We start from the raw sequence: 12,321 nt of genomic DNA, 5'->3' as shown, positions 1-12,321 counted from the left end.
AGACAGCATCCCGCTGGGCTGGATGATTGCTGCCTCTCATTGCACAATTTACCGGCCATATCTTCCATTTCGCATCCTTGAAGTCCCCGCATCCTTGCTAAGCCCTCGCTCGTCCCCCAACCCCCTTCCCATCGCATTCATGCACATGAAATCAATAACAACACTTGAATGCTATTTCTCCGCTCTGAGAGGGAATGGCATACGTCAGACGTAATGTTCAGCGCAGTGTAAGTATTCCTCAAGGGACAGAGCTGAGCAGGGGGATGGTGGAAGGGAGTCGGGTGAGGAATTAAAGCTGATTTCATGCCCCCTTAAGACCCATGTGAGTTTTAACCACCAATTATTGCCTGTGTTACCCATGGGCAGCCAGGGGCTGTGAGTGCTGACCACAAAGCCAATCAGGGTAGCTGTGCCACACAGTCTTTTTCAACTACAATCACACCGTAATCATAAGTGATTATATGAGTCCACCGCGGCTCGTATTCCTCTTTCCATTTAATTATACTCTCTTATATACTCTTATATATACTTTGCAAATGTCACTCAATAATGCCAGCCTTCTGACTCACACACAAGATCAAAAGGACATTAATATGACAAGAAATATATCTTGAATGGCAAACATCATGTTTATTCAGTTCAACACCAGACCGTAATGGCCCCCAAATACCCACCCAGCTATTCCGTTTCCTTCTTCACGCCTCCCCAGGTGGTCTGGAGCTGAACTGCTTCTCTCTTTCATCACCTCCACCATCCCTCAAAGTTAATCCCCCACCCAGCTCTGACAGCCATGTTTTCTTCGGGTCAGGTAGTCAGGCGGGTTGTGTGGTATGGAGGTACTGATTGTTCCTGCAGCCCCGTGAAGGACAGGCCCGGTGGAAGCGGAGTGTTCAGATGCAGACAGAATGAGGAAACAGAGGAGGGCGGCCTCCTCGCTCTGGGTTGTCGCTCTGGCAGGTTGAGCACAGATCAGACAGTGACTGGCTGTTGTCTGTGTGCATGTTGTTGTTTTTGTTCCTTTACTAGGACACCGTGGATGGATGGGCTTTAAAAAAAACATGGCAGGTTCACGGCAAGTCCCACAAGTGGGACAAGGTTATCCTTCATCTCTCTGAGAAACACCTTACTATAAAATAAAATAAAAAAAACGTGAGATGATTTTAAATGGAAGTTATTTATGCTGGAATAGTTTTATTCTTTTTATGGGTTGTTTTAGATTTAAACTTTCACCAAATACGGTTAGAATCTGTTTTGCAAAAATAACCATTGCTAAATAATCAATAGTTAGTTGCAAACCTTGAGTTTCCTTGAAATAATACATAGATAAAATTGTTTATTGTTGCTTAGTCATTGCATTGGCTTAAAAAAATCCAAACAAGCTCTCAGGATGTCATGAAGGTTTAATATAAGAGAGATTGAGGTCTCAACTTCTCTGTTATGTCCTCTTCTGCAGGGCTTAATTTGTCCCAGATCCTGCTAGAATAGGAGCTGGAGCCTCCCAGACTGGGACCGGCACTTATTTCACTGGATCCAGCACCTCACTTGTCAGTAATGAAATCTACCTGGAGAGAACTGGTAAAATGTCAAACAGACAATCAGATTTCTTCAAACCATTAGATTGGCTTGATTCTCAGCAGGCCAAAGTCATTTTGGCAGTTCAGACGGCATGGCTATAATTGCCAGCATGTTCTTCTTTCAAGGGCATCAAATATTGCAGTTTTGCCAAAGCCGCTGGCGTCTCAGAGATATGCGCAAGGTGTCCTTTGGCTTCGATACCTTGCCAGTATTTGACACCCTGAGGATGAGGACAGGTTCTAATAGCTGCAGCACAGTAGGTAGCAAAAGCAGTGCTGCAGAGAGGGAACGACAGGAAAGTGAAGGTCAACTAGAGGGAGCTGCGAACTGTAAACAACTGCTCGTTGTGAAAGTTGAGACTATTAAATGTAAATAACAATGATTTGTTTGCTGATGTTTTTTCTTGTGTAAGTGTCTGAAAAGTAGTTTTTAGGAAAATCCCTGATGTATCAGTGTTACTGTAAAGCCCGGACAATATATAAAAAAAAGGCAACAATCATGTGATGCTCTATGCGCAAGCACCAGGCGATGATGTGAAGAAAAAACTCCTTTTGTAAAAGGAAGAGACCTCTGGCAGAACCAGGCTCAGTGAGAGGCAGTCATCTGCTCTGACTGGTTGGGTAGAGTGAGGGGAAAGAGGAGAGAAGAAAGAGAGGATAGGGACAGACAACAAAACACAGACTGTGTGAGAGATGAGATCAAATTTAACAACATACAGCCGTGGTGTATAAACACCTGGGGAGTGAAAAGAGGTGAGTGGAAAAGAAATGCAGAGGGTATCGCAGGAAGACCCCCAGCAGCCTGAGCCTATAGCAGGATAAGTAAGGGATGCTTCAGGGTCAACTGATTCCAGCCCTAACTGTATGCTTTATCAAAAAGGAAAGTTTTAAGTCTAATCTTAGGAGTAGAGAGGGTGTCTGTCTCCTAAGCCAGAACTGCTTCCGCAGGAGAGCGGGCTGGGAGCTGAAGGCTCTGCCTCTCATTCTACTTTTGGAAACTCAAAGAGTCACAAGTAAGCCTACAGACTGAGGTGATTCCTTTAAAGGCTTATTAGAGAACTGATGTAAGTGAAACAACAAAAAAGCATCTGCAGGTCATGTTCAGCTATGAAGACGAACATTTTAGACTTATCAAAAATCTTTCTTTGTGTGTGAAATGCTACCTTTTTAAATGAAATTGTGTGAGATGTTAAGAGGCCCCAGATACACACTGCTTTTGAGTAACAGTCAGGGGCCTAGAGTTTCGTGTTTACCAGTGTTTTGCAGTTTTGCAGTCGGTTATTTTGTGGCAAGAGGGGGACCTACACAGTATTAGTCAGCTGGTTTTATTGTAATAGCTGATTGGTGAATGACTACTGGCTTAAAAGTAGACTATTTTCCTTTAAATTGTGCTGGAGAAAAATATGAAGTACCACTGAAATTGGATAAAATTACCTTTCACTCCCTAAAGAACTGCACAGTTTGTCGTATACCTACTGCAGAACGACTCCTCCCAGCCTTTATATAAAATAACCCTTTTATAGAGAAACTGTGGCTCAGTGGAATAGTTTTTTTTTATTCTGCTGAATTATCTCAAAAATAAAAAGATTCCTGGAAAAATCAGAAAAGCTTTTAATCAGAGCAGCTAGACTGTACTTTATGGTACAGCAGAAAATACTTTTTCTGATTTTTTTTTTTCCCCTCATCTGTGTCTTTTCCCCACTGCTGGTAAGACAAAACATAATCAGGATTGGGAAATTCACTGAGTTGCATTATTGATCACAGCTTTGATCAGGTGTTGTAACCAGAAACTGATAAAAGAAAGAAAAACTCTTAACAGTCAAAGTTTAAATGTAGCATATCTTTTAATTATGTTCAAAGGCATTTTGTTCACTAAGGAGGAACAAAGGCAGCGATTTCAAAGACATAAATGATAGATGTGTCTTGAATTATAAACCATTTGTTGCATGAATCTTTAAATGGAGTTCGAATTTCAGGGGGGTTTCGAGGATGAATTGGATGTGAAAGATATTTTCGGTTCTTTGGAGTCAGCAGGCGCTCGCGTCCCATCTCGAGGTAAACCACAGTTTACCTGGACTTTATCGCCTCAACCCAGAACCACCATATTGGATGGGTCACGTAATTCCGACTGGAATGGAGAACCTCGTCCAAAGCATGCAGCTTATTTCTTAGTAATAGCCTGACCGAGCTCCCCAAAGAGGCCAATTCTGGCCAGCAAGGCCCACTTAAATGCTCCGTGAGACAGAGGAGGAGAGAATAAGGTCTATAGAGCCACTTAAAAGCCCCTGGGTAAAAATGGGATTTCTGACCTGCTCCGCTGGTGTCGCAGCTCTTCAGCCAGATTAGCTGTCAAAGCTCTGCCAAGTGGGAGAGGAAGGGCCAGGGGAAGACGAGAGGAACTGATGGATGCTGGTGCTGTTCTTGGTGATGATGTAGACCACCAGGACCTCATTAGCTCAACATTTCATCAAACACGATGGCACCAGTGTGGCTCTCTGTGCCTCCATCTATCTCTCTCTTGGCCCTCTCTCTCTCCCTCCTTTACATATCCTTGATTTCCGTACCTCTTCTGTGGTCCTCTTTTCGTTCCTGCCTCTTTTCCATCTTTCTGTCACCCCCCCCCCCCCCCCCCCCCTTTTTTCTCCCTGCACCTTAAGGTCTCATTAAACAGATGAGCCCGCTCCGCCACTAATCTGCCACTAAGTCAAAGTCGGCAGATGACGACGATAATGGCACATCTTCCTCCACCCCCGCTCCACCCCCACACATATCAGGCTATTATCATTTGTTCTTATTAATGCCAAGAAAATGTAAATTTGTTATGGCTATAAGAGTGTAAATAACTACCACACGTATCAGCTGGGGTGATATTTCAGGGCACATTAGAGGGCTCTGCAGGGCTGGTTTGCATATCATTGATTTTCGGTGCAGGGGTGTGTGTCTGTGTATGTGTGGCAGTGCGGGGGGAATCACAGACATGCCCACAAATACATGCAAAGCATATGTGCAGCAGCTTCATACATACCAACAACATGCAGGGCAGCTTTACATATATCAATAGGGCTATGCAAATGATTTATGTGCATGCCGTAGTGAAAAAGAGGTCACACTTACATCAGCGGGCCGTGGTGTTGTATGTTTTTAGTCATAGACACAGATGTAATTTAAAATGAACAAGAGACCTATTCATTCGCTATTCATTAATTACTTATTTTCCTTATTCTCTGTCATATACTGTTACGCGGATGGATATTAGTATAACACATGGCCAAAGTTCCAAATATTAAAGCCAGTTTTGACACCCTTCACCATCCTTCCTTTATCAGAATTAAGCTGGCGTAAAGGGAGGGCAAGGGAGCTTGTTTATTTTATGCTGCACCATGGCTCAGCATGTAAAGTAAAATTCAAAAAAATGCTTCTAACTGTGAATTGTGAAAAGCAGCTGTATTAGAGTCCAAAAATACAAGCCTGGAAATGAACATAATCCGCTGCTTTAATAATAGAGCAAAAGAAAAAAGGAGCTCTGCTGTGGCAGCTCATATATGGACAGGAGCAAGAAGAAAAACACCATCTACAAAGTAGAAATGAATTCAAATAAATATGTTCATGTTGTAAATACCCTCATGTTCATCAGGCAAAAGCAGTATTTATGCTATCCTTACAGCTGTCAGTATAATGGTGAATATTGTTGTGATAGTTGTTTCTATTGACATGGTTGTCCTGTGTGCTGTATTTTTTTAACAATATAATGTTTTGTGAGTTTCCCATAAAGTATTGCAGGTGATTTTCTGCATCTTGGTGTTGGTTTTGGAGGTAAACACACATTTTTCTGTTGTGTGGGAGTGAGAGAAAGATTTAAGGTGAATCCTTTATAAGACCCCAGGGTTTCTACCAATCGCAAAGCAATATGACAAGCTACATATACCCAGGAGGCTCTGTCGCTACCCATTTGTCAACAAAGCATTTTCTGCCTCAAATACATTGTGAAGCTTTTTACCAAAGTTCCCCTAGGTGTGCATTTCTGTCTGCTTTGCATTTCTCTGTATAAACCAAGGCTAAACAGAACTTCACAGCATTTTTGACTTGTGGAAAAAAGAGTTTGTAGACTTACAAACAAATAACTGCAGAAAACGAACAGAAATTCTGCTGCTGTGCTTCAGGGGTATTCACGGAAGGATGTGGAAGCCAAATATTGTGAGAAAGTTCATGTTTGCTTACTTGGTTTTTTTTTTTTTCTTCTTCTTCTTCTTTGCCCTCTTCTCTCACTCAGCCTCTCAGGATGCACTGCCACACCTGCACCCTGGTGACTAGCTCAGGTCACCTCATTGGAGGCGGTCGAGGTGAAGAGATCGACCGGGCCGAGTGCGTGATCCGCATGAACGACGCTCCCACCGCCAGAGGTTACGCCCGTGACGTCGGTCACCGCACCTCCCTGCGTGTCATTGCACACTCCAGCATGCAGCGGGTCTTGAGAAGTCGCAACGAACTGCTCAACGCCAGCCAGGACACAGTATTTATCTTCTGGGGCCCCAGCAACTACATGAGGCATGATGGGAAGGGCCTTGTGTACAACAACCTGAGGCTCATGAAAGAGGTGCTCCCCAAGCTCAAAGTCTACATGATCTCCTGGCAGAAGATGCTGCAGTTTGATGAACTCTTCAAGAAGGAGACCGGCAAGGACAGGTGAGGGCGTCACTGCATCAGAACCCATCATCATCAGGAGTCTAATAATAGTTCAGCTAAAGCTATAATTTAATTAATATTTAATCAGTTTTATAAAGTTTTAATCATTCTGCCCTTAAACAAACTTAACAGGTTGATTTTTATAGTCTGTACAAATGCGTTATTATCTGATCAGTCAAACGTTCACATGTCACTATCCCTGTGGAAATCAACCATATGCCACTAGGCTGTAGTCCCTCCCACATACTGTATCGAAAGCAAGGAAAGATTTTCAGTCACTACCAATTTCATTCACTTGTGTGATTCATCTGACCTTCAGGGCAGCACAGTCAATACTTTTCAAGCTACAAGTTTCACAGCTTCTTCAGCTATTACATCAGCAGAAAATTCAGCCATATTTCTCTTGTGAATTTGTCCAAACTTTTCCAACGCATAGTGCACAAAGATTAGTAAATTGATGAATTTGGTGCACGACTTACCGACGGCGAATGCTTTACAATGAGCTCATGTTACTGATAATGATGCTGGAATAGTGTTGCATTTTTGTTATGTGGAGTTTTTGCATTGCAAGAATGCATGCGGGACCAAAGATATGTTAACTTTGGCTTCTCTTGTTTGTCTGTGCTGTTGTTGGTCCTTTAGTTGGGCTTATGTAAAAGACAAAACTCACAGTGCAAAGAACATCTTGTAATGGAGTGAAACCAAATGCTTAAAACTGTCCTCTGCAGCCATCGTTTGTTCTTCTCAGCCATCTTTCTTTGATCTTTGTTGTCTTTTGAGCTCCTTCATCTTTATTGTGAACCCGTCTCTGATTTTTCCGTTTTCTGTTCAAGCAAACTTTTTATCCAATCAGATTTCAACCTACACATAACATTTGAGTCACAGACAATGCTGTTTGAGGACTATAAACACGTCTTGTTTGAACTTCCACAATCCTTATTTTTGTGTAGGCTGAGAAACAAAAGTGGGACCATAAATCTGGCCTGATCCAATTCAGAGCACATAGTCTATAGTAACTATACCATATGCCTTCTCCCAAATAGTCTCTTTTATTCCAGCACCGTATGAAAGTCAGCTTCTTTTGTGTTGTAAAAGTGTATATGTCTGTCAAACCATGGCTATGCATTTAGTAATACAGTACGTACCATGCTTGCAGGAAACCCTTAAACTAAATGGACAAGAGTAGGTGGTTGCAAAGCATGCCTCTGCATTCATAATCCGTGTTGTGTTTGAAAAACAGACTTTAGCAAGTAAACCTGGATGTCATGGAAACATGAACGTGCAAGTTTCTCGCATAAAGAAGTCTCAGATATTGTAATTTATTTACAAAACTACTTGAATGGGTCTCAGAGGGATCTACTTTAAAGTAGTAAAGAAAGGAATGAAAGTGACAAAACAAGCTTTCACTTTCTTTTGTGTGGTGTCCTAATGGCCTCCTAAAAATTACCCCGAGTTTCAGTTGCAAAATGAACAGTGTTAAAGGACTCCGTTTTAATGAGTCGGAGATGAGTTCTCAGCCCTGTGGCCATTAACTCTTAATGAAAACCCACCCATACAAACACTGTTTGTGTCTCCGTCGCTTTATCTGAGCCTTTGTTTGGGGTGTCATCGGAGATTGAATCTGACTTCAGCTTAAGATAGATGCCGTGGGGGAAATCGCCAAGCAGAGGATTTGGTGAATGGCTCAGACATCAATCCTTCAGAATCTGTGCCTACAATCATGGTAAATGTTTACAGTGAGCAGGCTTTCTCTGTTATTGTTCGTATTTACAGTTTCTCATCCTTTCTAGCACCAGGCATTAACATCAGTGAGAATTATTCGAGGTCCTTTCTGCTCCATGGAGCGTGGAAGCAGAGAGAAATAAAGCCTTAATATATTAGTGTATATCTTTGTAATGCTTGAGATAAAAATTTAACAGAAGCTCTGTGCATGCAAAATGTCTCGTACCTTTATGAAGCAATATTTTATCTAATTTGGAAAATGAATCCCGTGTTATTTAAGAACTGGGAGCCTGTGGCCGCAGCATTAAAAGCAGAGCTTCTGGGTAATCAACCGTGCAATCGGCAACCCTGCAAGCTTAATTGTAATTATGGGTTATGCCTTTTCAGTAAAGAGAACTAATATGGTTTAGGATGATGCCACATCCTGCAGTTTTTAATAACACATACAGAAGAGAGAAGGGAAGCAGGTGTCCCTCTGCATCCTTTCTGGTAAATTCCTAGAATGAGCCTTAACTGGTGATTAGAGTCAAATTAGTTTTTGAAATAACTTTTTTCTCCCTTGTCTGTGTTTTCTGTTCCCATGATGCTTTGTGGTAATTGTTAACAGCCCAACTGTGGTTTCTGCTGGAGCTAGCTGCAGTGTAAAATATGATGATTTGAGATAGGTCACCTATCAAAAAGATCTAGGTTGAATCCCTTTAACAGTGCATCTTACATCAAACCTTGGCAGTCGTATTGAAGCGCGCTTTGATGGCTTATGAACATTGGTCAAAAAAAGGAAAAGAGAAAAGCCACAGCAGGGCAGCTGTGCATCAGAGAGCAAGGAGACAGCTGGAGCAGTGGACAAATTACATAGCTGTGAAGAACAGCTGAAAGGGACTCATTTATAAAGCTGACTTTTGATCAGTTTTGATCTTAAGCAGGATTTACAGTAAGCAGAAGCAAAACTTAACTTTGAGCTTATCTTAAAGCAACGTTTTGACTTGTAATACGTTTTCTGCAGGTTATGTAGAGGTGTTTCAGTTTGGGTTGTAAACACGGTCTGCGGTGACCTTTGTAGTTCTGTCCTTCTGGCCAACTCCCCTTCTTCTACTGCAACATTACGCTGGTTCCCAAAACAAAATAAAAGGGTCTGCTGCAAGAAATCTGCCAGTGATTGGCAGATGAAGCCTGCAGATCTGTCCACAGTGTTATTCCCGTGGAAATGACCTAACATTGTGTGGCTACACAATTCTACACACTTCTACATAATGTTACATACTTTGAAATAAAAAAGTTGACCCCTAGAGTGTTATTGGGAGACATTATTGGTTATGTTATGTTTGTGACTTTTAAAAAAATTCTATGTTGCTAATCAAGGTCATGGAAATTACCCTCAATGGTTCCTCGGTTATTTAAAGTAAAATATTTTCTACAAAGTGTATATGTTAAAGATGTAAGAAAAACTTATAAACTCAAAGGAACATTTTTATTGACTGAAAATGCTCACAAATGTAACACAAATATAAAAGTACAGTCCTGTCCGGTCGTCTAGGCAACCACTTCATGTCACTTGGTGAAATTTCATAGACTTGATTGAGCGTGTGTATACACCTAAGTATAGGTTGTGCTATCCTAAAGCATGGTATTTGACGGGCTGACACAACAACAGTCTCCGTCTTTCCATAAAAGAGCAGAGCAGCAGCTGCAAAAGAAAAGAGTGCATTTTAACAGTAATAGTGAGGATCTTCTAAAAAAATTAAAATAAATTATAGATATAAATTTTAAATATAACAAGAAGTAATTAAATCAAAACTAAGTAAGTCACAGATTTCAAATTACTAAATCAATTAGCAGTAATACGACTCACAGTAAAATTAATACCAATATATTAAATTAAATTATTAAATGCATCTGATGTATGTCTGAAAATCGACTTGCCAGTTTTAGGTGACGATACGGTCCCACCACTTTTCATGGCATAAAGTTTCACTAATTTCTAGAAATACTACATAAACATCATATGTCAAATTTACCACTGTTACTTTCGATGTTATGGTCAGTGATGTAAGAGTAGATGGGGTGAAAAACAGAATTTCCCAAATTCCAGAAGAACACTGAAGTTTGAAATGCTCCAGGCAACTTCAGATTGTTAAGATGCATTTATGTCACTACCTGTCACATCACCTGATTTTTGCTGACTGGCTGGGACAACTCCATATACTTCTACAACCACAGAGAGGTTTGGGGAGGACAATTTTGATGTCTTTCACAGTTACCACATAGGGTTCTCTGCCAGATAAAGCCTATAGAAATCAACAAGGCTATTTGCTACAGCGACGATATAATCCTAAATTAAGTCTTTATCCTTGTTTGCCAACCAAAGATGTGTTGTCCTTCATTGCCACCATTTGATCTACCAAGAAGTTGGGTGTTCTCTCTTGATGGTGTTGCAGAGTAGACAGAGCAGGCAGCAGATAGCAAGCCAGATGAGATGGAAAGAGGAGGGATACATGACAGACAGCTTGAAAGGCAGATTGACAGATCTGTAAAGATCACGGGCTCGAGGCTGATTGGCTCAGAGCCCTGACAGATCACTGGACAAGAATAGTGATATTGACATTTTGAATGAGCAAGAAAGAGCAACAGTGACAGCCCATATCAGTGCAACTGATATTTAAGGTAACAGTACAGATCTTCTAAGTTGAACTTACAAAACAGTGAGTGGAAAAAAATTTAAGTTGATTTGAGATTTATAAGTTACAAGTTAAAAGTGATATTTTTAGAGCGTGCTTAAACTGAGATTTGTATGCCTTTTTAGAAATAAGAGCCCAAAACAAAGAACCTGTGATCTTTTGATCTAAAATTTGAGAATATTCAACAGGCCCAGCAGTGAAAAAGCTCCCTGCTAAATGAAAAGAATAGGACACATTTACAAACCAAGTAACCTTTAAAGGCCATGCAGACACCCACACGTTTCCACTTATTTTGGATGATAAGACTTTTGCTCAGGTTGAAGGTGGGCAAAACCTTTGCTGTGACTCATGAAATGTCACAGGACTGCTTAAGCTATTATGACCAAGATAAAGGTGTAATTGGTCAAACAAACAACACAAACTGATGGAAGAAAAGTGATGTGCCTCATATCAATGCATGCGGTGTGGAGATTTCCACTATTTCTACATAGATTTTCGTTGTTTAAAGACTTCTGCTCTCACAGAATTGAAGAGTGCAGTCTAAAGTCTGAACTTGAAGTCAATTTACAGTCCAACACCAAACTGAAGCGAGGATTCAGGTTTGCTGCTTGTAGGGAATGAACATTAGAAAATACATATAATGAGGGGAATGTACAGTAGTAGGAAAAGATTATATGTGGAAGCAGACTGCAAACAAAACATATTCAGGCCACATTATTGCTGCCATTTCCATGGATATAAAAAAGAGCGAAATACAAGAGAAACTGTGATCAGACAGAACGTGATGTGGAAGTCAAGTAGATACAGAGGCGACTAGAAAAAGTGAAGGAGTTTAAATTAGTAATCAACCCTAAACACTGCAATCACTCAGGATGAAAGTGTCAGGTATAAATAACCGTGTGCACACACAAAATGAACTCAGATATTTTTATACTTTTTCTTTATAGGAGTGTTATGAAATAATGATGCTTCACAGATGTTTCAGCTTGAACTTACAACAGCAAATCATACCTGTATGTGACCTTCACACAGTAATAACAATAATAGGCTCAAAGACAGTATAGCTGCTATATATGTATAGTAGCAGTCAGTGGTCAGTCATTGTGGTCATTTGGGGCTTTTAATTATTTTTTTAAACTTTTCTTTTCCCAGGGTTGAAAAATAAACAGCAACCATCTGTATTGGCTTTAAAAATCCGAATTGGATGCACAAGTTTGAATTTATTTAGGATCTTCTCTGATCCACACAGACTCAAAAGTACAGCTCAAATATATCCATACACTCACACTAATATTTGGTTAAATGTCCCTTAAAAGCTTTTTGGTGGCTATAAAAATCATCTTTGCAAGGTGCAAGTTCCTAACATAGTTTGGGCTGGATATTTGACCAGCTCTGCTTGGCATAACTGGTGAAGTTCATTCAAATTTCCTCGATTTCCTGGCACCAACCTGGCTTTTAAGTGCAGTCCACAAATTTTTAAAAAGGTTGAGGTCGAGGCTTTGGGACGACCATTCCAGAAACCTAATGTTAGTGTGTAACAAAGTTTCAAGCATCTATAAAAAATCTAGGAAATCATTAAAAACCCCAAATTACCATGACATTCATGATCATAAACTTCTGACCACAATTGCACAAATATAACTAAAAAACCCAACTCCATCCACCCC

General features: G+C 40.6%; 1 protein-coding gene across 3 annotated transcripts in view; it reads left to right on the top strand.

The window, feature by feature from the left end:
- Positions 1 to 12,321, top strand: part of st6galnac5a (ST6 (alpha-N-acetyl-neuraminyl-2,3-beta-galactosyl-1,3)-N-acetylgalactosaminide alpha-2,6-sialyltransferase 5a) — a 76,335-nt gene that overhangs the window by 47,076 nt on the left and 16,938 nt on the right. For all 3 annotated transcript variants that reach the window (XR_013969153.1, XM_080861469.1, XM_080861468.1), the window contains exon 3: positions 5,845 to 6,257. Coding sequence is in view for 2 of the 3 variants with exons in the window: in XM_080861469.1 (XP_080717595.1) it covers positions 5,845 to 6,257 (413 nt within the window). In the remaining variant the exon portion in view is untranslated. The remainder of the gene's footprint in view (positions 1 to 5,844; positions 6,258 to 12,321) is intronic.

This window comes from Rhamphochromis sp. 'chilingali' (assembly GCF_963969265.1).
Source record: "Rhamphochromis sp. 'chilingali' genome assembly, chromosome: 16".
NCBI classification, from domain to species: domain Eukaryota; kingdom Metazoa; phylum Chordata; class Actinopteri; order Cichliformes; family Cichlidae; genus Rhamphochromis; species Rhamphochromis sp. 'chilingali'.
Note: the sequence above shows the minus strand (reverse complement) of the source record. Positions and strands in the feature narration are given on the sequence as shown.